At 44.2% G+C, this 23,596-nt stretch overlaps 2 protein-coding genes across 2 annotated transcripts; both read right to left on the reverse strand.

Moving 5' to 3' along the window:
- Positions 1 to 1,006: 1,006 nt before the first annotated feature.
- Positions 1,007 to 2,226, reverse strand: FGFBP3 (fibroblast growth factor binding protein 3). Its single transcript, XM_086752569.1, has 2 exons — positions 2,106 to 2,226; positions 1,007 to 1,748 (listed from the first exon to the last, which is right to left on the reverse strand). Exon 2 carries the CDS (start codon positions 1,667 to 1,669, stop codon positions 1,136 to 1,138), a length of 534 nt encoding a protein of 177 aa, XP_086608695.1. The 5' UTR covers positions 1,670 to 1,748; positions 2,106 to 2,226; the 3' UTR covers positions 1,007 to 1,135.
- Positions 2,227 to 18,413: 16,187 nt separating this feature from the next.
- LOC104484924 (D(1)-like dopamine receptor) lies at positions 18,414 to 20,690 on the reverse strand. Its single transcript, XM_010127143.2, has one exon. The coding sequence runs from the start codon at positions 20,688 to 20,690 to the stop codon at positions 19,350 to 19,352; it is 1,341 nt and encodes a 446-aa protein (XP_010125445.2). The 3' UTR covers positions 18,414 to 19,349.
- Between the last annotated feature and the right edge of the window lie 2,906 nt (positions 20,691 to 23,596).

Consider the following 23,596-nt stretch of genomic DNA (forward strand, 5'->3'; position numbering starts at 1 on the left):
ACGCACCAAAGTGTTCTGGTTGAGGAATAATGTACAAGAACCTGGCCCCTGAGTGACTGCAGGGGTCACCTTGACATATCTCTGTGGAACAATCAAATTAATGCAAACTTTAATCAAACACCTCTCTGCAGATGGGTATCGTTCCAGTTTCTGCACAAGTGACTCCCCAGGAGCTGCTTTTTCTTTTTTTTTTTTTTTTCTTTTTTTTCTGATGAATTAAGGTGCTAGGTCCTTTCCACATTTCCCTGAAGTGCAGCCCTGCTTTCTGCACAGCTGCACTGGGCAGTGGGGCAGGGAAGCTGTTAGTGCACAGTCAGGTTTGTGCTGTAGAAGCCACCATCACTTCTTTTAAAATGAGTGGGATGTGTTTGTATGAAAGAAATCAGGACTGAGGAAAATTTACCAAAATGCACCTCAGAACTCTGCTTCGGTAAGCAGATAAAGTGTTCAATATCTCAAACCCCTCTTCCTCCTCTGTGAAACAACTTGCCTACTTCAACAGCGGCTAGCTGCTGCTGAGTTCCTCAGTCTTCCCACAGCTGATTTCTCACCCCGTTCTGCTCACATTGATGTCTGAAGTCAGTCAGTGATCATCTGCTCTGCCGAAACAGAGCTGGACTGGCTTGTTTAGCTGTGACATCTTTGAGAGTAAAAGTGTGTTGGGTTTTTGTTTTGTGGGGGGTTTTTTTGTTTGTTTGTTTTTTATGTTAGGACTTGCTGTTTAATGAAGTCTTAGTTGTTCCTTGTTTTGATATAAACGTCTGTTTTTGTAGTCGGAAGATTTCAGTGTAACTTTAACCTGTAGGTGTTACAGAAATTTATTTTGGGGGAATGGAATAGCTGTCCCTTGGGGTTTATGCCCCTTGAAAAACTTTCATGTACTCGGACACAAGAACTGCCCCTAGATGCCCTCATCCGTCAGCTGCCAGGTGCCACACAGGCTGCTCAGCAGTGCGACAGTGCTGCGGGTGTCACGGGCCTCTGGCGAGAAAAGAGTTACGTGAGCTTCTTGTTATAAAACAGACACCACTTTATTGGAGAGGAAAGGAGGAAAGCCGTCGGGGTCGAGGGACGCCGCTGGCGGGCGGAGGAGGGCAGGCGGTGCCGGGCCAGCCGCTGGCGGGGCGGGGGCGGCTCAGCCCTCCCAGAAGCCGACGAAGAAGGAGCAGAACGAGTGCCAGCGCTCGGCGCAGTACCTCTCCGCCGACTCGGCGGGTGCGGGCTCCGCGGAGGTGCCGGGCCCGGGACTGGGGCTGGGCCCGGGGGCGGGCAGCAGGCGGAGCTGCGCCTCGGGCGGCGCTCGGCCCGGGCCGCAGAGGCGGGTGCTGAGCGGGCCGCCCTGGGCGCAGGGGTGCGGGCGGCGCCGCCGCAGCCTACCCAGCACCTGCCGCCAGTACTGGCGGCTGTGAGCGCCGTAGGCCGGGCAGCGCCGCGGCTCCCCGCGGTAGGCGCAGCTCCGCGCCGCCCTGCCGCCCGCCGGCGGCCGGCAGCTCAGCCGTAGTTCGCTGGCCCCCGCCGCCGCCGAGCGCAGCTCCCAGCTGCAGCGGTGCCGATCCGGGGTGGAGAACCGTCCAGCCTGGGCCGCCGCCGCCTCCCGGCCCGCCCCGCCGGTGGCGGGGACCCCTAGGACGGCTAGGGCCAGCAGGGCCAGGGGCAGCCTCAGCCTCATCTCCTCGGCGCCGCCGGAGCGTCCTCCGGTGCCTCAGCGACGGAGCGTCCCCCCGCCGGCCCGCCGCATCCTCCGCGCCCTGTGGAGACACCGACACTGACGGGCGGGCGCCCCCGCTGCTCCCGCCCGCTGCCCACCCCGGCAGGAGCGCAGCCCCCGCGGTCGGGCCAGGCTGAGCCGGGAGCGGTTTGTCGCAACCCTCGGAGCTTTTCGCCTGCTTCCCCCCCGCCTCAGCTCCGCTGACGGACCGCCGAGGGCAGCGGGGCCCCGGGACCACCGCAGCCGTGAGCCCAGGGCTCGCACCCGCCGGCTGCAGCAGCAACGCAGCGAGCGGCCGCTGCCCGGCAGCCAGACCCGCACCAGGCGAACCGCTCCCCTAAAGCCACCTCGTTTTCCTCCCGAACCCCGTTCCCCCCCCCTCCCCCCCGCAACGCACCCCGCACTCTCCGCTCCGTCTCGAGGGCGCTCAAGGTGCTGTGGGATGGGTGCCCGTGCCCGGGGACTGTGCTGCGCGGCGCTCTGCGCGCTGCCGGGGCCGGGGGTTATGAACGGCCGGGGACTGCCCCTGCCGACGCCCCTCCCCGGCCCCCCACCCGCCGGGGGGACAGCGCGGGGACACGCGGGGAGCTCTGCGCCCCGGTGGCACCGACTGGTGGGGAAGTCCCCGAACCGCGTGGGAAGTTCCCTAACCCCGCCCCCCCCCCCCCCCCCGTTTTTGTTCGAGGAGACCGCACGCCGGTAACCCCAACCACCGCGGGGTCCGGGTGCCGAGTCGGGCAGCAGCGGCTGTGAGGAGAGCCGCCCGTCGGGGGGATGCTGGTGGATGAGAATCGATTTGCTCATTTGTTTTCCTTTGAAATTAGTGGAGTTGGATCACAAAAAGGGATTCTCATTTCGGAAGTCAAATATTGGTGTGGGTTGTTCTGGGATGGTTATTTTGTTTTAATGTGGAGACAGGCTTTTATAGAGGCAGGATGCGTTTGAAAAAATGCCAGAAGTTTCAAGAGAACATAGACGTGTTCTTTATGTTAGTGCAACTTCAGGAATCTCAGGCCCAAATTAGACTCCAAATCCAAATGTGCTTCAGTTTCATGAGTGCTGATGTACTTTGCACATCTGTTCCAAACTGCTCAGCACTCTGACCCTCTTAAAAAGACCGAAGGCAGCAAGCCCTCCAGCTCCCCACAGCTCCCCGCAGTAGCGGATCAGCAGAAGAGCGCTGTCTCTGTTCTTGCAGGGGAGGTCCAGGCTGTCCCCTGAGCTGTCGCAGGCTTTTGGAAAGATACTGAGCTCTCTCTATGGATACACTCACATCCCCCATGTATATTCATGCCCTATATTTACATTGATGTGGAGATATTATCCGGAGCTTTGCACTGTTGGTGTAACGCCGTAGTAGAACTGCAGCTATCCCACAGCCGGCAGGGCTGTGGGTGAGACAGCCCCAGCTCTCACCCCTTGGCAGCTCGTGGGGCAGTGACCTCCCTGATTCGTGGGGGACATTTAGTGTCAGCCACAATGTAGCTGCCTTTGTGCAATGAGATAAATGTTGCTGTAATGAAGACTGACTGGGACAGGGACATCTGCTCTAGGCTTCTTGTGTCATCCCTCCTTTACAGCAACTCCTATGAAGATGCCCCGTGCTTATAGAAGGGTGTCCATACAAGAGGTGTTTGCAGCTATGGCCACAGAGGAGGAAGCATGGCTCAGTGCCTTTGGAGTCATCTGCACCCAGATGTTTTGACATTGGCGTTCACATGCGTTTCTGTTCTAAAGCCTCATGTGGGTGAGGATGTGGTTTGATCAACATCTTGGGCTGGTCTAAGTGGGGCTCCCTCTCTGTGTTCCCCAGGCCACCCATTGCTGCCCATGTCTTTGTGAGGCACTGGCTCTTGACTAGTTGCAGCATGAGCTGGATCCAAGAATATTTTAATTTGCCTCCAAGGCTGGTTCACTGGGCAGCTGCCCTGATGGGTCAGAGCAAGGACAAAAGTTGGAGCAGTGGCTCTGGCAGAGCATCTCAAAAAAGTGCCTTGGTTGCTCCTGGGTATTTGGGGGTACTAGTACCCCTCTAGTCTTTCCTCATGGAGCTATTCTGTTTTGGGCAAATAATATTCAGTGGATCTCAATGAAAGAGAGAGGCTGATATTGACTCATTTATCTTTCTGTGCAGTAAGTCCCAAAAAGGAATGACTTCTACAGAGACTGAGAGAATGACTGCTGGAGAAGAGGTGGGATGCAGAGTCCTTTCTCCAGCTTGAGGAGGGAGGGAAGATTTTCAGACAAATCTCCCATTTCCCTGCTGCATATAATACTTAGAGCATGAGGACTTTACTCTCCCTAGTTAGTTGTTTGGGGTGGAGGGGAAACAGCAGGGAGAGGGTCATGAGAAAGAAATAAGATAGCTTAGGCAAAAAAAAAAAAAAACATAGGAGAAGGTTTACAACCAGGAATCTCAAGTGGGAGCTGTCTCCCTCTGTCCTGGCATTACATCCCTAACCACCTCTGAAGGACAAGGCTGAGCTGACCATTAGCTGTGCATGGCTCCTTGCTCAGCACGCTGGATTGTGTAAATAGCTTTCATGGGTGCTGAGGACTTCCCATGGGCTGTAGGAGGAATCTTGGCATCTAACTTAGGTCTGTGGGTACCGTGAGGCATCATAAAGGACTGCATTGTGACTTTTAAGACCCTCTGTGGCTCCAGTGAGCATAAGGCACATCATGTGCCTTAGCTTATTAGTCCACCAAACCTTGGAGTTGCTTTCAGATTAAGTTCTGACCACCTGTAATTACTATATATTATTACACCGAGATCCTTTTCTATTTTCCACATTCTTGCTATCATTTACACAATGTGAAATTGAGTTCTCTAATATGTTTGAGATTGCTTTTATAGCAGGCTATCTCAAGTGTATCAGGTTTAGTAGGAAATATTACTGTGTGTTTTAATAAACATTTTGTTGATATACTTTTTGGAGAGTTTACTTTAAATGTCATACAAGTTACTACCGTTCAGGAATTAAGGAAAGAAAATGAAACAGAATGAAAACTTGTCCAGCCTCCCCACACAGGAATTTTATCCTACTTGATCTTCTTTGCCATGTTCTCCTGGTACCTGTATTTACACAGGTAAATGTGTTCCTCCATGATTGTAACTCATCTTTTCCAGTAAAGCAGATGTTAGTCTTTTGGTACTCATTACTTCTATATTAATTTTCCCGCACATGCTACATTTTTTCTCTTGCATTTGATGGGGATATGTCGTGGGGAGAGGGGGAGGGAAAGATCATTCTTACATTACTAAAATCTCTGTACCCTTTTGTTCTGTGTTTGCAGTTAAAATAATCTAGTTAGTCTGTGTTGCTGCTGTAGCTGGGTTTTGACTTCTTTCCCCACTGTCCTCCTTGCCTTTGAATAGAAGCTTCACAGTTCTAGAAGTCAGCTGGTGATGGAGTTATCTTTGAAAACATGATCAAAGTGGGCACTGTGGCAGAGATTCTTGCCTTCTCTCTGCAGAGAGCCTGAATCAAATCTCTAAGGAGCTAAGGGGCCTGTCCGTGTAAGTAAATGAATAGTCTGCTTACTGTATGTGACTCCTGCAAGGAGATTAAACTGGAAAGAATTACAGATGTGCCAGGCTAGACTGCAGTTTGACTGGGTCATTGTATTCAGTTTTAAGCATTGCTCTTCAAGAAAGATCAAGATTGACTGGATTGAGTCTGGAGAAGAGCAGTGAGAGAATATCACAGACCTAGAGAAATTGATTTATAATGAACCACTTCAATGGGCTTGTTAACCTAAAGAAGAAAGGAACTAAGAGCAAATATGGCAATAGTAAAAATTCAATTACTGCTTAAATGTGTCTCCTTCTTTTGCATCTTTCCATTTCAGAAGTTCAGACCATAGCTTTAATTGCCCTTTTCACTGGCCAATGAATAAATTATCCTGTTAAATTTTAACTCTGAACTGAAAAAAAAAAAAAAAAAATCTATATTCTATTTATAGGCCACTTTGAAGATGCTGTACAAGGAACTGAGGCTTTGGCTTCAAGGTTTTGAGCTTTGAAAATTCATTTGTTAACCATTTGTTTTTTATGAAGGCTCCAGTCACTACGAAGAATCAAACTTGTTCCTCCTATTTTAGCCCCTAAGCTAATTGCAACAACAAGAATACTTTTGCTTTACAAATGGAAAGCAGCCACAATATTCAGTCCTGTCATTACAAGTTCCTCTTCAGAGAAGTGGGTAGTGTAAAGAACATTGATGATTCATAAGGCCTAATTGTTCTAAATACACAATATGAGCATAGCTGTGTTTTACCTACTTGTTTGAGCTAGTGATTTTCTGATTTCTTTTTACTGGCTCAAAATAATAAAATCATATTTAATGTAGTAATAAGCATCGTCTACAGGGAGACTGACTGACCTTCTTAATTATCTGGTTTTGTTCAGGGCACACCAAGCTCTACATGGTGTACGAGACAAAACCTGGTGACTGACGAGCCTTGCAGAGACAGATTTCTCAATTTGGCCATGAAGCAGAGTAAAATACTGCCTTACAGTAGGAAGGTGCCCAGCAGTCCTATTTGTCTCTGCTGGGCACCTCAGCAGTTCAGTCTCTCAAGGGTATCAAGTATTTACTGGCTTTACTGGTGGAGGTGTCCAATGCTTCATGTCCGGTTATGCCAGAGGATCTTCCGAGTGCAGACCATTACATGGCCCCTCACTCTGAGCGAGAGCACTGCAAGGTGAAGTTGTGAAGCATTTTTCATCATCTTTCCACCTTCCATCATAAGTTGGCAAGTAAGAGTAACAACTGAGAAGAGTTTTGCAAGATTATTTACTGGTTAACATATTATTAGCACCCTTAACCTGCAGATAGCTGAAATACTGGGGTTTGTGTCCTGTTTATGAGAGCATAGAAGGAACAAAGTGAAACAAGAATTTCCTTGCTCACATTTTCCTTTTAAGTCTTTTCTAGATCCTATTTAAGCACTTCTCCAGGGTCACACAATGCCTTTGTCAGGGTTGTTGGTGTGTTTGTGTGCTGGTTCTTTCCTTGCCTGCCAACAAAGTTCCAATGAAGTTCAACTCAGCCTTTTGTTCAAAAGACTGCTTTTCGCAAGACGATAAAAATGTGTAGTATTGACCAGAGATTAGAAGATTTGCAAGTCAATTTCTTCTGTTGCAGGATCTGTTTAAAATCATCCATCTGCCCATCTTTCAGATAACAGATCATGCTGCTGCTGAATGCTCTGTTGGAAGCCAGGCCATTGCAGGGCACTTCAGAATCATCCCAGAATATGGTTTCACCTCAATTCATTTGTTTTAACGAAAAATGTTCCACATATGTTTCCACAATCTTTTTCGTCTCGCATTCCCTGCAGGTTTCTTCACAAGCTGGTCTGAGTCATTCGCCTTGTGTTCTCCAACACTGTTTTTCACACTGTAGTTCAGGAAATCTTAGTGATTTGAGGTTTTGGTAGTGGTTCCATTGCTCCACAGGAATGGCTTTGTTCCTCGCACCGTGTGTATATTCCTTTCTTGCTTTGGCTTGTATAGTCTGAGCTCAGATTGTTGTGTTTCTGATTAGAGATACATAACTACATGCTGTGTTTTTTTAAACATGTAATTTTTCTTATTTAAAATGCCACCTATTAAAGGTTTTCTTCTATAATCTGCCTTCCACTGTGAGGATGCTTCTCTTTTAGTCATGTAAAGGTTACTGTGCTTATTCTTTACCTTTATAAGCAAACTCATAAAGTTTTTCAACTTCTGTTTCTCAGATGTTTGTCAAAGAGTCATTGTTGTCTCCTTTCACAAAGAACCCACATGACCACTATTTCCTACCTTCATTCTTCACTGTATAATTAGTGGACTGACCTCAGCATTGACAATGCCCCTTGTTGAGCTTGGTATGGGAGCTGCTAAAACACCCCTACCACTCCAGGCTTTTCTATCAGCTGATCAAAACTTTAAGTCTTGTGAAAGGCTGAACTTCAGCTTTGCCTTTCCCATTTTTTAAGCTAGTTCAAAATAAATCAGCCTCTGCCCTCTAATAGTGAAGAAAATCACAGAAAGAATTGGTTTCAAGTGCTACTAAACAGAGGACTTACTTAGAACACCAAAAAAAAAAAAGACCGTTTCCTTTCATAGAACTTACAGCTGGTCATCCTACTGTTGATTTACAGAAACAGAAAATAGATTCCTCTTTGTCGCAACATGCGTACAGACCTACACTATATAATTCAAAACCCATGCAAGTGCTGTGGAACGAAAATGAAAGTCTCATTTCATCATTTAAGTGAGAAGAGTAGCTAAAGAGTAGAAAGGGAGGAGAAAGCTGAAATTATGCAGGAGATCAGTTATTAAAATGTTACCAGAGAATGCTTGTGTCAGATGGTGTGAGAGGGCATTTTTATTCAAGAAGCAGCAGGCATAGCGTGAGGATAGCAGACGGCTGGTAATGTAAAACCTGGTACTGCAGCATGAACTCCATTTGCCACGTGTGGGAGGAAACGTGTGGTACAGATCACCGAGAAAACTCAGAGGGCTGGGATTGCTGCTTGTTTTTCTTCTTTTTGTGAAATGCAAGGAAATTTGACATTCTGAAATGTAAGTCGTGAAGGTCTCATTAACAAAATGTAGGTGCAGAGCTCTTCCAAAAGGAAACAAATTAAAATTATTTGACGACCAAGTTGTAACCAGGAGATAGCATTCCTTAAAATAGATCAAATGTCTTGTAGTTTGAGCAGAAAATTTCAAACCTGTGTATTACAATACAAGTTTTTTAAAAAATAGTAATTTTTATAACAAAAGGTCTGATCTACCATGTTCCAGTTAAAATTCCAGAAAACCTAATGGCAAATGTATTAAACATACAACAAACTGATAAAAGCAGCTGAGCAGCTTGTTCCGGATGGTCTTCATTTGACTAGACACTACATAGGCCACCAAGTTTCCAGAAGGGCATTTTCTGGTTTGATGCAAATGTGCATCCTGTTACCAAGCCTTTGCTGCAAGCCCAGTTTTTCTAGTAGTTCTTTTAATGGCATTTTATTTTGTGTGTTAGAAAATACACTATTTTATTCTTGTAGTAGAATATATGGAATAATCTACCCATTAAAAACAGGTAATAATAACCAGTGCACTTACACATTTTTACTCTCCTGTTTTCTTATTTTGGTTTGCTATTCCCAGCTCTTTGTCCTGGACCCCTAAAAGCCCAGGTGCTTCTGTGAGTTCTGCTGCCAGTTTCTGTCTGCACTCATAGTCCTAACAAGTCTATGAAAGGCTTCTGGAAAACTTCACGTAGGCAGTATAGAAAGTTTAGAAGTGGTAATAGAATTTATACCCAAAACATAATTTCCCCTTCACATTCCATAGTTGCTGTTCTTCCCAAAGAGCATCATTACTTTCCCTGTTGCCTTGCTACTCTCTATGTACCAAGGGATTAGCAAAGTTGGACAGAATTGGACTACTGATAAACTGAAGTTCCTTCTCTTATTTCTTAAGCATGATAAAAATTGCTCTGAGATTTCCTTTCCCCTCAATTTAGAAAGAAAAATGATTCAAAAAACCTAGAAACCTTTTTTACACCTGTGCTAATGTTTCAGAGTTATGGAGAAATTAGTTAATTCATCCCATTCACTCTGCAAGGAAGGATAAGGGGTATTATTTTTGTGGTACATGCAGCAAAACTGAAATGCAGATTGAATAAGTGTTCTCATCCCTAGATCAGGAATGTCAAATACCCAGCCATCCTGACAGACCCAGCGAAGCCTATCCCACTGGAGATGAGGGCTGGTTGTGGCTGTATTTTGGTGATGTCCACAGGAGGAAAGCCACACCAATTAAGTCCTGCCCTGACGCTCTGTTGCTTTCCCCTCTGCTGTGTGGTGGACTACATCACCAGGGTGACCACCAAGCCTCTGAGGAGGACCTGGGACTTGTTAAGCCTGGAAAGGATCATTCTTTGTGATCTACATTTTAATCTTTCTAAAGACCTGATGTTTCTGCAAGAAGTCTTCCCATTGTGGACTGAGTGCACGTAGAAGAAAGCTGCTTGTTGGAGACAGGACACAAGAGGTGTGCAGAGTGTTAACTCCATTGCTGAACAGAGCACCTCATGCATGTGCTTTGCCCTCTTGTGCAATCTCTCTGCATCCAACATGGTCAGGTTATGTGTCTTTGCTGTTAGCAGCTGCTTTCCCTTTTCTGCATCCTGATCTCTCTGGGCCTAGACGGCTCCATTAGAAATGGAAAATATTTTTTCCACACCCTGGCTTATTAGGCCTTTATAATCACCAGGTTGGGTGGTAACAGAATCGCATCAAATACCGCGGTATCAGGCAGGGAGGGAACTGCTCGTAGTGTATGGAGGATGCATGCGAGCATGGTAACTGGCAATACAGAACAGTGGGATTGCATGCAGACAGACTGAAATTTAGGAAAAATCTATTTTGTGTCTACAAGACTGCATGATATTAGATGTTCACCCTAAAGGCTATCAAAATCATGATGGCTCTTTCTGCTCAGTATATCCCGTTCTTCCAGGTTAACGCCTTGGGAGTGCCAAAATGCTTTGTATATTCCATTGTAACATGTATCAGTAGACTGAAGTTATAGAAGTCTTTGTTTCTGGAGCAATACACCATGAAGAGCTTTTTTCCCTTCTTGCCACACTTGACACCCCTGCCAAGAGTGATGGGTCTCCTGCCTCTAAAATCCTATAGCCTAAATCTGAATATAATGTTGATGAGAAAAATCATCTGTTTCACAAACAAGTCGTAATAGCTGAGCCAAAGACACAGTAATGGACACTGCCTGAATGGAAATGTATGGGTTTTTTTCTACATAATACAGAAATATTCATGTCACTAGTCAGTGGTAATAGACAACATGAACATTTTTCCCCGTACTAATGTTCTGCCTTCAAGGTTATTTTTTATTGTATATAGATTTCCTTCATTGTCTGTCTGGGTTTTTTTTTTTGTCTGTGTTTCCCAGGGCTGACTCTTTTGACTGGACTGCAGGGGAGTAGGCATGTTGTAGCAACACCTAGGGAGAAAAAACAATCTATTTGGAAGCATATGACTTGAGGCATTGTTTGAACTCAGCTTGTGCCACCCCAAAATTACACATTTCAGCTATATAAAGTAAGACATACTCAACAACAACTGAAGCTCAGCAAGACATTTACAATTTAAATTTTTTGCCTGTCCAGCTTGCCTGTCTCTGAAGGTTAAGTTCACAAAGTGGATTATTCAGAAGTGAAATAAAATGTTGTTTCTATAAAAAAAGAAATAAAGGTAATGCATATTCAGATAAGCAGCTATCGTGCATTATCTGGAAGAAAAAGTGATGGTAGTAGTGAACGCACTGACCTGTGCTTCAAACAAAATCAGTTTATTTGTATTGTCAGATATCAGGGCAGCACAAAAGGCATTATGCTTTATCTCTCTCCCCTCGTCCCTGGACTAGCCCCAGATGTGCTAAAATGGTGCCTCTGAGGATCATCATAGCAAGTTTTTACTCCACCTCAAGGACATGGCTTGCACTACAAACATCTTTAAAGCTACTTTACACTTCTTCAGTAGCATAAGTTACCAGCAGTACAGTGAAAATCTAGCCCCTTTTTGAAAGAAGCTTGCAGTAATCTGTTGTGTGCCAAAACCACCCTGTTCCCAGTAATGGTTGCTCTATGTTACACTTTCTTATGCCTTGTATATGCACATTTTATGAAGTCATTTAGGCAGCTATTTTGAGAGCTAGCTACCTTAATACCTGTTAAAATCTGGCCTTAAAAGGTTCTTGAAATGCATCAGTGGTACAGAAGTTTTATTGCAGCTCCATCAATAAAAGTTGCCTTTGTTTTAAAGGAGAGTCTTCCTATGAGGAAAATGCTGTCAGGCTAGGTTTGGCAGTAGTGTGGGTGGCTGGACTGGCCCTGCGGTCAGTGCTAAAGCATTAACACAAAACAGGGACCTAACAATATGCAGCTGGAAATTAAAAGTGGGAAAGGAAGCAACAGCAGAAGTAGTCACTTACCTTTTAAAAACTGTTTGAAAGGAGAACACCACACTGGAGGAACATCTGCATAAATGTATCAGCAAATATGGCTTTTGTTGTTGATGCCACTTATCTAAGAATAACAAATGTGCACCAAGAACATTCGCTGTGATGCTGCCTCTGATGACTACATGACTGATTTAGGCATTCGTAAACATCCTATGGTCTGTGTTATTTTATGTGTTCATTTATTTAAACTACTTTGGAAAATTGATAGTTTTTATCACTTTGGTTTATATCTTTTTATTTCCTAAAATCTAAATGGGATGTTAGACTTTTAAGACTGACTATCAAACAAAAGAGCAAATTCAGCTCTGTGTACATAGCAATGATCGTTACCTCTTGTCAGGATTTTAGTGTGACCTCTAACTGATTCAGCTTTGTTACCAACAATAAAAAAATGCAACTAGTTTGCATGTTTGATCATGTTAGCTCCTGTCTGTTACTGTCCCACATCACTGGTTTTGGCTTGGTTTCCCCCCTCCCCACCGCTGCCGTCAGCCAGTCAGAGTCTAGGGAGTTTTTAATCTCATCCTAAAGTAGGTATCTTCACTTGGTCCAATGAAGCGCTCTAGATACCCTTAGTGTTTGGCCTAGATCTCCATTGACTGCAGCAGAAGCTCAGACAATTTCCTTGCCTGTAGTTAGTTACCTTTCATGCAAAAGTAATCACAGGATCTGAGCCCATGAAACAGTGTCTATAAATTCAACTCAGCCAGTTCACTTAATTTTACTCTTCTCATATTTAAATCTGATGCTCTCACTGAGGGTGGGTGCAAAGCTGAATTAAATTAGTTAAAAATATATTAAAATGCTGAACTGCACAAAACTCTCTGAAAATGGTCGTTAAAGAAAAAGGGGAACCTAGCAACAGCTTTGCAAATTTTACAAATGGAAATGTATTCTCACTACCTAAACTAAAATAAAAAACAGGCTTAAGATGAAATCCTGCTCTCCTGCTCCTTTATTTGATGAAGATAAACCTACATTTCCCCCAGCATCTTCATTCAGTTTATGCTATGCACGTGTAAAGATCCAACATATACACATCCACACTTCATTTACTGCTGTCAGTAGTATCTCTGACAGGCAGTTCTCCTATCATGCAGCTAGTTAACTTCAAAAAACATGAAACACAGGCATAAGCCCTGGATTTTCTAAAATGTCTTAAATGATTAGACACAGCTAGGGATCAGTGAGGGCTAACAAGCCCAGATCATGATTACTGTAAGTTGTTGTGTTTGTTTTCTTTTTAAAAGCCAAATATGCTAGGAAAATTAATTACTCTAACATCTTTGTGCCTTGCTTTGGTGTAAATGCAAATCAGGTCTTAAGAGAACCAGAAATCCGAGGAGCAGCCCATTGTCAGGGCATGCATCCTGCTCCACGTCCCTTTGCAGCAGGAAAGGAGAGAGGATTCAGGAAAGTGAGTTAAATTATAAAAATGAGATAAATAAAGTTAAGAGTTATGTGGTGGGAGTCTGTAACCATGGTGACGAAACCACTTAAGTACATCAGAGTCCAGGGGGACTGGATTGATAATGCATAACATCCAGAAAGCCACTTCAGCCCCCAAGGTGAGGGGAAAAAAAAAAAAACAGTTTATGAAGAACAGAGACTTTTTCATGAAATATTTTTTACAGAGAAACACTCAACTGATTGAAATATACTTAATATGATGTGTGTAGGTGCATCATCTGAAATACATCACAAGAGGCATGATTTTGGCAAAAGCAAAACAACAGATGCTTATGGCAACTGAATTTCATAACAGATTTCTTTTTGCTACCTAGGTCAGCTTTTTCTCACTGAAATTAAAGTTTTACTGAAATGTTAAGGCATCAGCTTAGTATTAGAGGGATAAGAAAAAAATATATACGGTTGAGGTATGAGCTTGGCTTTGATGTCTTACATTGATATTTCCACTGAATTCAGCATTTGTTAAAGTTACACCTAACTATAAACTTGTGGATGAAATTTAATATATATTTAGATGGACTTTCTAATATAATATATATTTTAGATTAACATCTATTTAGATGGTCTTTCTAAGGACAGACAATGTTATTTAGTCTGTATTCAACTCAGCAAAACAAATTACAACAATTTAGCAAGAAAGAAAGGGAGGATGAGGGAAGACTCATTTTTGGAAAAATATCTCCTCTGATGCCTTGGAAATATATTTTACAATATATAAAGGCTAAAATAACTTTCACGGCCTTTTATGAAGTGCTCTGCCTGAAAACATCCACGTGGAGGAATCCAAGAGCTTATATAAATATAAAGCTGAATATCCATATGACTGTACTGGTTTTTGCCCCGAGAAGCAGCCACTTAGACTTTGGACAGTGGAATTATTTGTCGTTTTCATGGTGGTAGTGGTTCCCTTTGAATTCTCTTTTTTTCTTCTTTGCTTATTATTCAAAGATGGAGCAAGAGGTTGTGGAAAGGAGGGGAGGAGTTAGAGCTGGAAGAAGGAAACCCTTTCCCTCTGCAACATTCACACATCTGTGTGTATTTGTGAAGGAGAAAGAAGATGGGGAAGATGGAAGACTTTCCCTGCAGGTTGGATATACAGGTAGACTTCTAATCTGAGGTGGGGAGACTGGGAGGAAATCTAATCTTTTTAGGTTTTGCCGATTAGGATTTTGCTAATGGGGAGTTTCTTTGAGAATATGTCTTCTGTTATTATGGTTTGAATTGTAGAATTATCCCAAGGCTTTGTGTTTTGTCATGCCAAGTGACACGTGCATTTTCAGACCCTTCTCTTTCCTAGAACTGATATGCATAGAGGCAGTGCTGTAGCTGTAACAAGTTTCCGAAAGTCAATGGTATTCTCCTGAAAACCTGTGTGTAATGCACAATAAAGCCCTACATAGATGACAGGCAAATAGATAAGCAATAAAAAACAGAACACAAAAATCTAAGCGTGATTTCAAGGATGCATGTGTCTTGTAGTTAATCTTTTAAAAGTATTGCTTAGGAAAGATTATGAAACTTTGCACCAATGCAGTGTTCAAATACATCTTTGCTGTCCTACTGTTGCCTCCTGCTACAAAGGTGCTGTGTGCAACTGGCGGCACTACATTTGGTCTTAGAACCAACACCCTAATGGCTGGTGACGGAAACGCCACCTGGTATCTCTGCTGGCACCTCTGCCACAGAGACTTGTGGGGATCAGCCTTGGTCTTTCATGAGGAAGGAGTTCTTGTCCTCGCCCTGCTGTATCTCCGGCTCCAGAGAGCTCTTCTTGAACCTTACATTTCTTTTTCTTTGAAGAATGCTGTTCACTTTTTAGCCCAGTTGTCTAAGAAGGCATGCACATGTGCATGCACGTATCTCTCTCTGCTTACCCCCGTGATTAACTTTTAAACCTAATGAAAATCTTTAGAGAAATTGGACGGTAGGGAAAAGCTCTGAGCTGGATAAGTTTCTCTACAGCCACCCAAGGAGGCCACAGAGACGTTATCCCTATTTCTCAGGCGCAATGTAATAGTGAAAAGGGAGCCGTGTTGGCTCAGCTACATAAGGTTTTAATTGACCACCACAAGTTTGTAGTCATTTCAGTTCTGTAATAGAAAGAAATAAGAGCTCTTGGGAGGTGTAGCTGGTTGAGAACTTTGTAGACCAGCAAAAGGAAAGGAAATGGGCGTTATTTGACTGAACAGAGAAGGCATTTGGTACACATTGTAAGGCCCTACTTTACTGAACCGGAACATGTTTTAATTTGAATCTTTAGACATTGGCTAATAAGAGTGTTTAGATAAGGTATCTGTGAGGTGGGACTGTTTTGACACCAAGGCTATTTAAAAACTATTTTTTAGGTCACTGTGACATTAATGGTATTGTAAATGTGGAACTACTAGGCATGGAAGTGAACTGCTTTAAGTCAGTAAATTATTGACACATATTGTGGTGAATACATAAAGTAGTATGTAGATTTGATGATCTGAGTTACAAAAAGTGTGTTTGGGGAATAGCTATAGATCTCCTTAAAATAATACCTTCATCATTTGTGATTCATTTTGTCCTGCCAAGCCAAGGAAGTTGTGACCCAGAAATGGATAACAAAGTATTGCTAAGGTTTTGCTTTGAAAGGTGTTTCTTTTGAGTGGCTGCACTGGTGTAAATAGGAAATAATTTTGTCTTTTAATTTCTGCTGAAGAAAACTTTTGGCTTTTTGTAATAATTTTAATCTATTTCATCAGACTTGAACCTAACAATGCTAATTGAATCTTATGTAATCTAACACAGCAGCTTGCCCTGTCATGAGAAAAATGTCAACTAGAAATCACAGCTAATCACTAGAAAAAATTATTGGGAAAATAAGTCTTGCTCATTTACTAGTCACAGAACTGCATGGTCTGTAGTAAGCCTAACAGTTGGGAGCCCTTCCAGTCTAGGAAAATAAAAATACATACAGTATCAATATTTATGTGTTATTAAATCAGCAACAGCAGATGATGCAGTCTGCAGGGCTATGCGGTGTAGCTTTCGTATTAGTATCTCCAATAATATGCCACTTAAAATGAATATAAACAGTTTATAATACACAATTTCTGAAATTTATTGCAGCCTTGAACATTACACTGCACTTACCACAACAGACCTCACAGCTGTAAACTCTTGTAACATGTACCATCTGCACATCACTAATGACCACTGTCAATTAGGTACCAACAATTATTTCCAGCACCACTTACAAAGAGCAATTTTAAATTGTCCCTTTAAAAGGTTCACTAAAGACTAGGTTTTTTTCTTTGGGTAAATATCCATTTATTTTCAAGCGGAATCTGACCTATTAATGAACCTTATTTAAACTACAGCTGTCAGCAGCACTGATACAAATAGCTTTTTCCATTCTTAACACAAATATAGCTCCATAAATCAAAGCTACCATGCACTTCTGATTATTCTTAAGAGAAAAACATTATTCAAATATATTCATTGCTTAATTTCTGCCACCTACTTTGTCATACACTAAGTTTTCATCACCCTATGTATTAAATTCAGACTACTTCCTAAGCAAGACAGCTCCCACAGATAGGGCAAACCTTGTGAGAAGGTAAACCTTTCCCTTCTGTTAATTAACAGCTTTTATCACTAATAATGAGACTGTACACAAACTAAAAAAGCTCCTGTGCATAATAATTGCACGTGTGGCCTTGACTACCAGAAGGCTGCCTGCCCACGAGAAGGAAGATGTGTGGGCAGGGAGAGTTAACTCTCTGAGGGATGGAGGAGCTCTTGCAGTAGAAACAGAAGTGTAGCAGGCAGAGAGCAAGTCGCACCTCAGCAGTGTCTTAACAGGCGTGTCAGTACGTCCCCAGGATGGGTTTTAGTGTGGAGGGGGTGAGATGAGAAGTCTCTTACAGCTCAAAGGTATAATTTAGGGGGTTTGGAGGAGATAAAAGATACGATACCTGTTTCTGGTTTATGTAACAAGTAAGAAACGTAGCAAGGAAAATAATATCACAAATTGACTGATCCTTTAGCATTAGAATTTATATACAGTTCACGTACGATCACCTAGAAAATAATCAAAGGGAATCAAAACAAAAACCACAGATCTTGTATCTTTGTTAAGGAAATACTAGGTTCATTTCAAGGTTGCACTCCTGATGAGGCACTAGGCATGCTGAATGATAGTTGTTAAATGCTAAGCAAAATGGATAATCACTAAGAAAAGAAGGTAAATGCACCAATGGGGTCTCAAAGTTCTTATCTGTATTCTTTCTTGCCTCCAAGAAAATACCTGAGGATCATTGCATGCAAAAAATAAAGTCAAACATCTTAAACCCAATGCTTAAGTAGTCGTGTTGTCATAGTGAAGCAGGACTAGAAAAGATTTCAAGAGACCATTACGCTATGCCTTTGCCCCCAGACAGGATTAACAATGCCAATGTGATTTCTGACAGATGTTTAGCAATGTCATTTTAAAGAATTTTACTGAGAGAGAAGTCATAACCTCCCCAGGCAATCTACTCCAGTGCTTAATTATCCTTATTCTAAGGAAGTTTTTTTTCAAATTCTTGCCTTGATCTTTCTTACAGTGAAGCCCATTACCTCTTGTCCTGCCAGTCTTGGCCATGAAGAACAGTCACACCCAACTATCCTTCAAGGACACATTCCTGAAAACAACAGAACAGCAAAAGCAATTTTTCTCACAAGAATTAATGTGATGGGAGAAAATGCATACAGGGACTTAAGAACTACCCATGGTTTAAATTCACAGGGAGCTGGAGCAGGAGCACTGGGAGGAGAGTCTGGCTTTTCAGCAGCTGGCTTTTCAGCACGGGTCACTATTCTGAAAGATATCAGCTGTGCCATTTGTAAGTGTGAACGTCCAAGAAAACTCTTGCAGTGTAAGCATTCTTGATGTCTTTCTGGACAGTTGCATCTTCTTCATCTTCCTTAGATGAATCAAGGTCAATCAACTCAATCATAGGCAAAGGACAGAAAAATGGGGTAATGATGGTGGAGAGTGGAACACAGTGTTAGATGGTCAGCAGTGGAACTCCTAAGTGGTGTGGACAGTGAGGTGCTGCTGTGTTCCCTTAATGTCTGCTGAACCCTTTTACACATACAGACATGATCATCAAGTTCCCCCAGCAATTTTTTTCCTGCAAGCCATCCAGCACTCATTTGCTCTGTCTTTTGCTGCTGTTCATGTCTACAAGTACAGAAATGGGTTTAGACAGATGACCTGGTCATTTTTTATTTTGTGGACCAGCTTGCTTTCTGGAAGGACTGGCTGCCTGAGCTAGTAGGAGAAAGGAGGATAGCAGCTGCCTCAGCTAATAGCAGCTTACATCGCACTGGAGTTGCAGTGTTAGTTCTGCTGTACCTTCAGCCTAATACAATACTACGTTTTCTAACATTTGAGGATGAGGAAGATCCTAGCTCAGCATCATTAAGCCTGGATACCAAAATTTGGCACCTGAAACTGTGTTTGAGGTCCTACATATAAACAACTTGATTTTCTAGGGTTTTGAGCAGTCTTTTGACTTAACGTAAGATAGTGATGTTTTAATAAAGCAATTTTTATTTAAGAGCCTAAACACAGATTCAGACAGGTAAATCCAGACAGGTAGCTTTGAAATAAGCACAGAAGTAAAATCAAACAGAAATCTTTAAGACCAGAACTATGCACATGTATTATGTGAAACCATAGTAGGGTTTTAGCAATGAAGCTAAATATAAGATTAACTTATTTATGTAAGGTTATATTATAGTGTCTCAAGCTATGAATTGTTTTTATTTCGATCTAACTATCTCACTATTCTTAATAAATATCACAACTTTGATTGAAGCATTGGGGTGAACAAATGTATGGGAAATCTCTACTAACTGTGAAAGAGAGTAAGGGGTGAAGGTGGCCGTAGAAAGAGGTTAATATGTGGTTGCTATATGCTTTTGAGGTGGACTTCATATGCCCGTCACCCCTCGGGGCTAAGAGTAGCAAGTCCCCATCCCTCTAGGAGTTTTTTTTGCTAGGTGATGGGTGTAGCTTATGTGGAGGCAGAGTGAACTCTCCCCGTGTGATGGCTGTGTGTGTGAGAAATGCACAATCGCTTACCCCTCTGGAACAGGGTGATGGGGTCCCTCACACTAACCAAGCTCTGTACAGGGGGCGATAGTTTCCAGGGATAGCTCTGCCTTGCAATCAAATTGCAAAATGCCTGGTGCCTGATGACTCTTTGGGCTGCTGCCAGGGGCAGCCTGGGTCTGAGAAGTGACAGGCCTCTTGTCCATAGACATCTCTTCACTGCTGTCCTCTCCATGAAGGCTTACAGCATGGGGTACAGGTTGCACCCAGGCAGTGATAGCAGCAGGGGGTACTGATGAGGAGGCAGGTCCTTCCTTCTGGCAGGTGGTGTCATGGTGATAGGAAACCAGCTCATTGCTGAAGTTGACCTTCTCCACAGTGGATCTGGGTGTGCCACAGCAGAAGCACCAGCAGCCCAGCAGGTTGCTGAAAGCCCGCCTGAAGTCTGCGTTGAAAGCATAGATCACTGGATTCACTGAGGAATTGGCCCAGCCAAACCACACAAAGACATTGAAGGTGGTTTGGCCAATGCAGGGTGACTGTCCTTCACTGTCACTCTCCAGCTCAGGCTGGCAGAAAGGCAGCAGACAGTTGAGCAGGAAGAAGGGCAGCCAGCAGCAAACAAAGACTCCCATTATGATGGAGAGGGTCTGCAGCACCTTGGTCTCCTTGCGCAGGGAACTTCGCAAAGAGGAGGTGGTCTCCTTGCCATGAGCTGGCCACTGCCCCCCTGCTCGCTCGAGGGTAGAAATACGGCGGATCTGGGCCTGGGCAATTCGGTAGATCTTGGTATAGGTGATGATCATGATGGCCACAGGGATGTAGAAGCTGATAAGGGAGGAGGTGATGGCATAAGTGCGGTTCAGGCTGACATCACAGTGGGGCGTCCCAGGTAGCCAGGAGCCCGGGTATCTCGTGCCCTTGGCTTTATGCCAGTGTAGCTGCACCGGGACAAAGGAGATGAGTATGGAGAGGACCCAGGCAATGGCTATCATTGTGCAGGCAAGGCGCCGTGTCATCCTGCGCTCATAGCGAAAGGGGCTGGCGATGGCCCAGTACCTGTCCAGGCTGATGATGCAGAGGTGGAGGATGGAGGCGGTGGAACACATGATGTCAAAGGCCACCCAGGTGTCACAAAAGCGGCTGCCAAAGAGCCAGGAGCCACCGGCCACCTCAGTGACCGCCTTCCAGGGCATCACCAGGAGGGCCACGCAGAGGTCCGAGACAGCCAGCGACAGCACGAACCAGTTGGTGACCTTGGTGCGGAGGTGGCGAAAGCGCAGCACGGCCAGGCACACCAGCGCGTTGCCCGCCAGTGTGCTCAGCACCAAGCCGCCCAGCAGGCACCCGGTCAGGGCCCGCAGCGCCCGCGGGCCGCCCCCCGCCGCCACCCCGCTCCCCATGAGGAGCGCTCCCCCGCGGGAAGGGCCGGCCCCGCTCCCCCGGGACGGCAGGCCGCACCCCGAGGGGCCGGCGGGACCCTCGGCAGCCGGCGCGGTGCGGGACAGCCCCCCGGAGCATCTCTGTCTGCCGCCCGCCTCAGTTTCCCTGGGCGTCGGGGCGGGCGGCCGCGGGGCTACTCACCGCGCCGGGCTGGCCGGGACCGCCCGCCCGCCCTCTCGCCGCGGCTCCTCCCGAAGCCGTCGCCGTCCCGCGGCGGCGGAGCTGCGCCGCGCTGGGGGAGAGCGGCGGCTCTCGGCCCCGAGCGCGGGGGTGGGCGAGCGTCGACTTTCAGCGGCCCCCGCGCGCTCCCCGCGAGGTTGGAGGGGTGCAGCAGGGTGAGCCCCCAGCTCGGACGGAGCCGGGGGAACGGCGGGGATCGCCCCCTCCCTACCCACCCCGGGTGGAGCGAGCCTCCTGAGCGCACGGAGGGAGACCCCCCCGCAGCACCGCCCCGGGAAGGAGTCTCTGCAGGCTCCCGTTGGTACTTGCGTGAGTGTCGGGGACGAGACGAGGATCTGGCGCCCTCCAAGTGCCTCCCTCGGGAGGCCGCGACCAAATTTCAGGTTTCTTAAAGAGCAGGATGGCACTCCGCGTCTGTTTACACCGAGGATGCTGTCAAACCTGGGTATTAGAAGCTGTGTTTTCATCAAAACAGTGTTTTGCTGTTTTAAGGTTTTGTTTGTTTGTTTGTTTTCAACGGATAATCCTAGGTAAAGAAACTAAAGGCATAGAAACCTAAACCATCTCTAGTTTGGATTTCCTGCGTTTGGGTTGTTCCTGCGTTCCCTCAGACACAGGCACCCACGACCTGCTCTGTATTTTTCAGCCAAAGGTGTTTCCTGATGTGTTTCAACAGCCTTCCATTTGCTGTTTTAATTATGTATGTGTTGTCATACAAATGTCTTGCATATATTTACAGCCTGCTTTCAATAAAGTACCCTAATGCAAATAGGGTATAATCCTTTATTTTGGCAGAATTTATACAGTAATCCAGTCATGAGAAATAAGAGATTGCAACGTGAATAGAAAACACCAGCTCATGCAATTAATTAACATGGCAAACAGGTATTTATTTTTAGATTAGGTATTTTATATTTTCTTTTTGCCTCCTAATTAAAACTACTTCATCCATTAGTGCCAATACAAATATTGTTCAAGCCAGTACGTATCTGATTTCCATTGCACTGTTATGATAGTCTTGGTAATTAGAACAGAGACTGGAAATTCTTTAAACAAATTTTGAACAGCCAAGCCAGCAGCTTAGCCTGTAAAAATCAGTTTCTTTAAGATAAACTAGCTGAATTGTACTGGTTCATAGCAGGTTGTTAACACGTGGTTGTGTTTTTTAAGATGCTACTTGCTTTGTGCCCTGGAGACACTAATGCAGCTCACTGTGTTATTCCTGCTGTGACACTGAACATTGGAATAAGTTTCTTGTTAACTAACTAACTAACTCATAATTCAAACAATTTATCTAGAATCTTCTCTGATTATATATAAATACTTTGTTAAAATAGCAGTAGCTGTCAAAATAGCACAGGCTGTAAGACAAGAGCCAGCTCCACACCTTGCCTTATTTGGAACCATCTGTAGCTCCGCGTACACGGATTTTGCCAACATCTGCAAACCGCAGTAGGTCTCTGATTTTCATTCCAATATTATGGACTAAATCTTAGTTTGTAAGAATTTTCTACACACTTGCTAATTTGACTCCATACACTTTCTCTTATTTAACAATCAGTAAAAAGACCTTGAAGAACAGAATATATATGTTTGTGAAGAACTGTACATGGGACAGTAGATGGAATTAAGGCAATATAGCACTGAAAAGGAAAGAGTAATACTTTTGCGTATTCAGCAGATAATAGTGCTACAGGGCTCTGCAGCAGAAGGTAGCTAGCATTATCCTTATAAAAACAACTGGTTTCAGTGTCTCTGTGTATCTGCAGTTCCCAGGATCTAATTATGCTCTACAAATACCTCCAGCTCCCTTTTAGCATGCATTAAAAAGGGAGGAGTATGTGATCATGCTGGTTTGTGTGGGTGTGTTTTTATGCAAGTGCCCTATCACAAAATTTCGAGCCTGTTGGCCAAAGTCAAATGTAACTGAGAGGTAGATGTCTCAAAAAATTAATTTCTTACAGTTGTAATTTAAGTAGGCTTCTGAGTTGAAGTTAGAACCCCTACTAATATCCTCACCAATAGGAAGGTTGCAGTGCGCACTCAACCCTTATTAAACATAAGACAATCCACACAGAGGGAGACTTTAAGAATGCTCTTCTAAACAAAACATCAACAGACATATTCATCATCTTAGATACCAGAGGATCCAAGTGCAGGATGCAAATGCTTAAGAAACTATATAGTGAGTCAGTGGCAAAGACAGGAATAGAAACACTGCCCTGCTCTCATTCCTATATTGGGCATGGTGAAGTGTAAGCTTATTGGAGAGGGGGAAAACACAACACCGTGTGAAAATCAGTGTGTGCAGAAAATGCTGTGAATTTTGATTTTAAGACCCGTAGCTATTTCTTGAATTAATCTTACTCGGGATAAAATAGGAAGGGTCTGAAGAAAAATGATATTAAAAAAATACCGATGGACTGGATAACACAGTCTCTTGTGACTCCAGAAAATTTGCAAGCTCATTCCATCTGTGAAAAAATACATGTACCCAGAGAATATATGTAAAACATATTGCAATGTATATAATGTCTCTGTATTGTACTTTTTTTTTTTTTTAACGCAGTCACTGTATTCAATATCTCTCTCCCTCACTGAAAAGAAAGAAGGAAGCCTGGTTAGGCAGACCTATATAAGAAAACAAAATTGGTTTCCTTCTCCCTTCCCTTTTCTTCTCCTTGTC

The sequence above is a fragment of the Chlamydotis macqueenii genome, chromosome 7, assembly GCF_036417535.1.
Source record: "Chlamydotis macqueenii isolate bChlMac1 chromosome 7, bChlMac1.mat, whole genome shotgun sequence".
Taxonomy (NCBI): Eukaryota; Metazoa; Chordata; class Aves; order Otidiformes; family Otididae; genus Chlamydotis; species Chlamydotis macqueenii.

Excerpts from the sequence above, each read along its gene's own strand:
- FGFBP3 (XM_086752569.1), bottom strand. The coding sequence starts at position 1,669 with ATGAGGCTGAGGCTGCCCCTGGCCCTGCTGGCCCTAGCCGTCCTAGGG.
- LOC104484924 (XM_010127143.2), bottom strand. The coding sequence starts at position 20,690 with ATGGGGAGCGGGGTGGCGGCGGGGGGCGGCCCGCGGGCGCTGCGGGCC.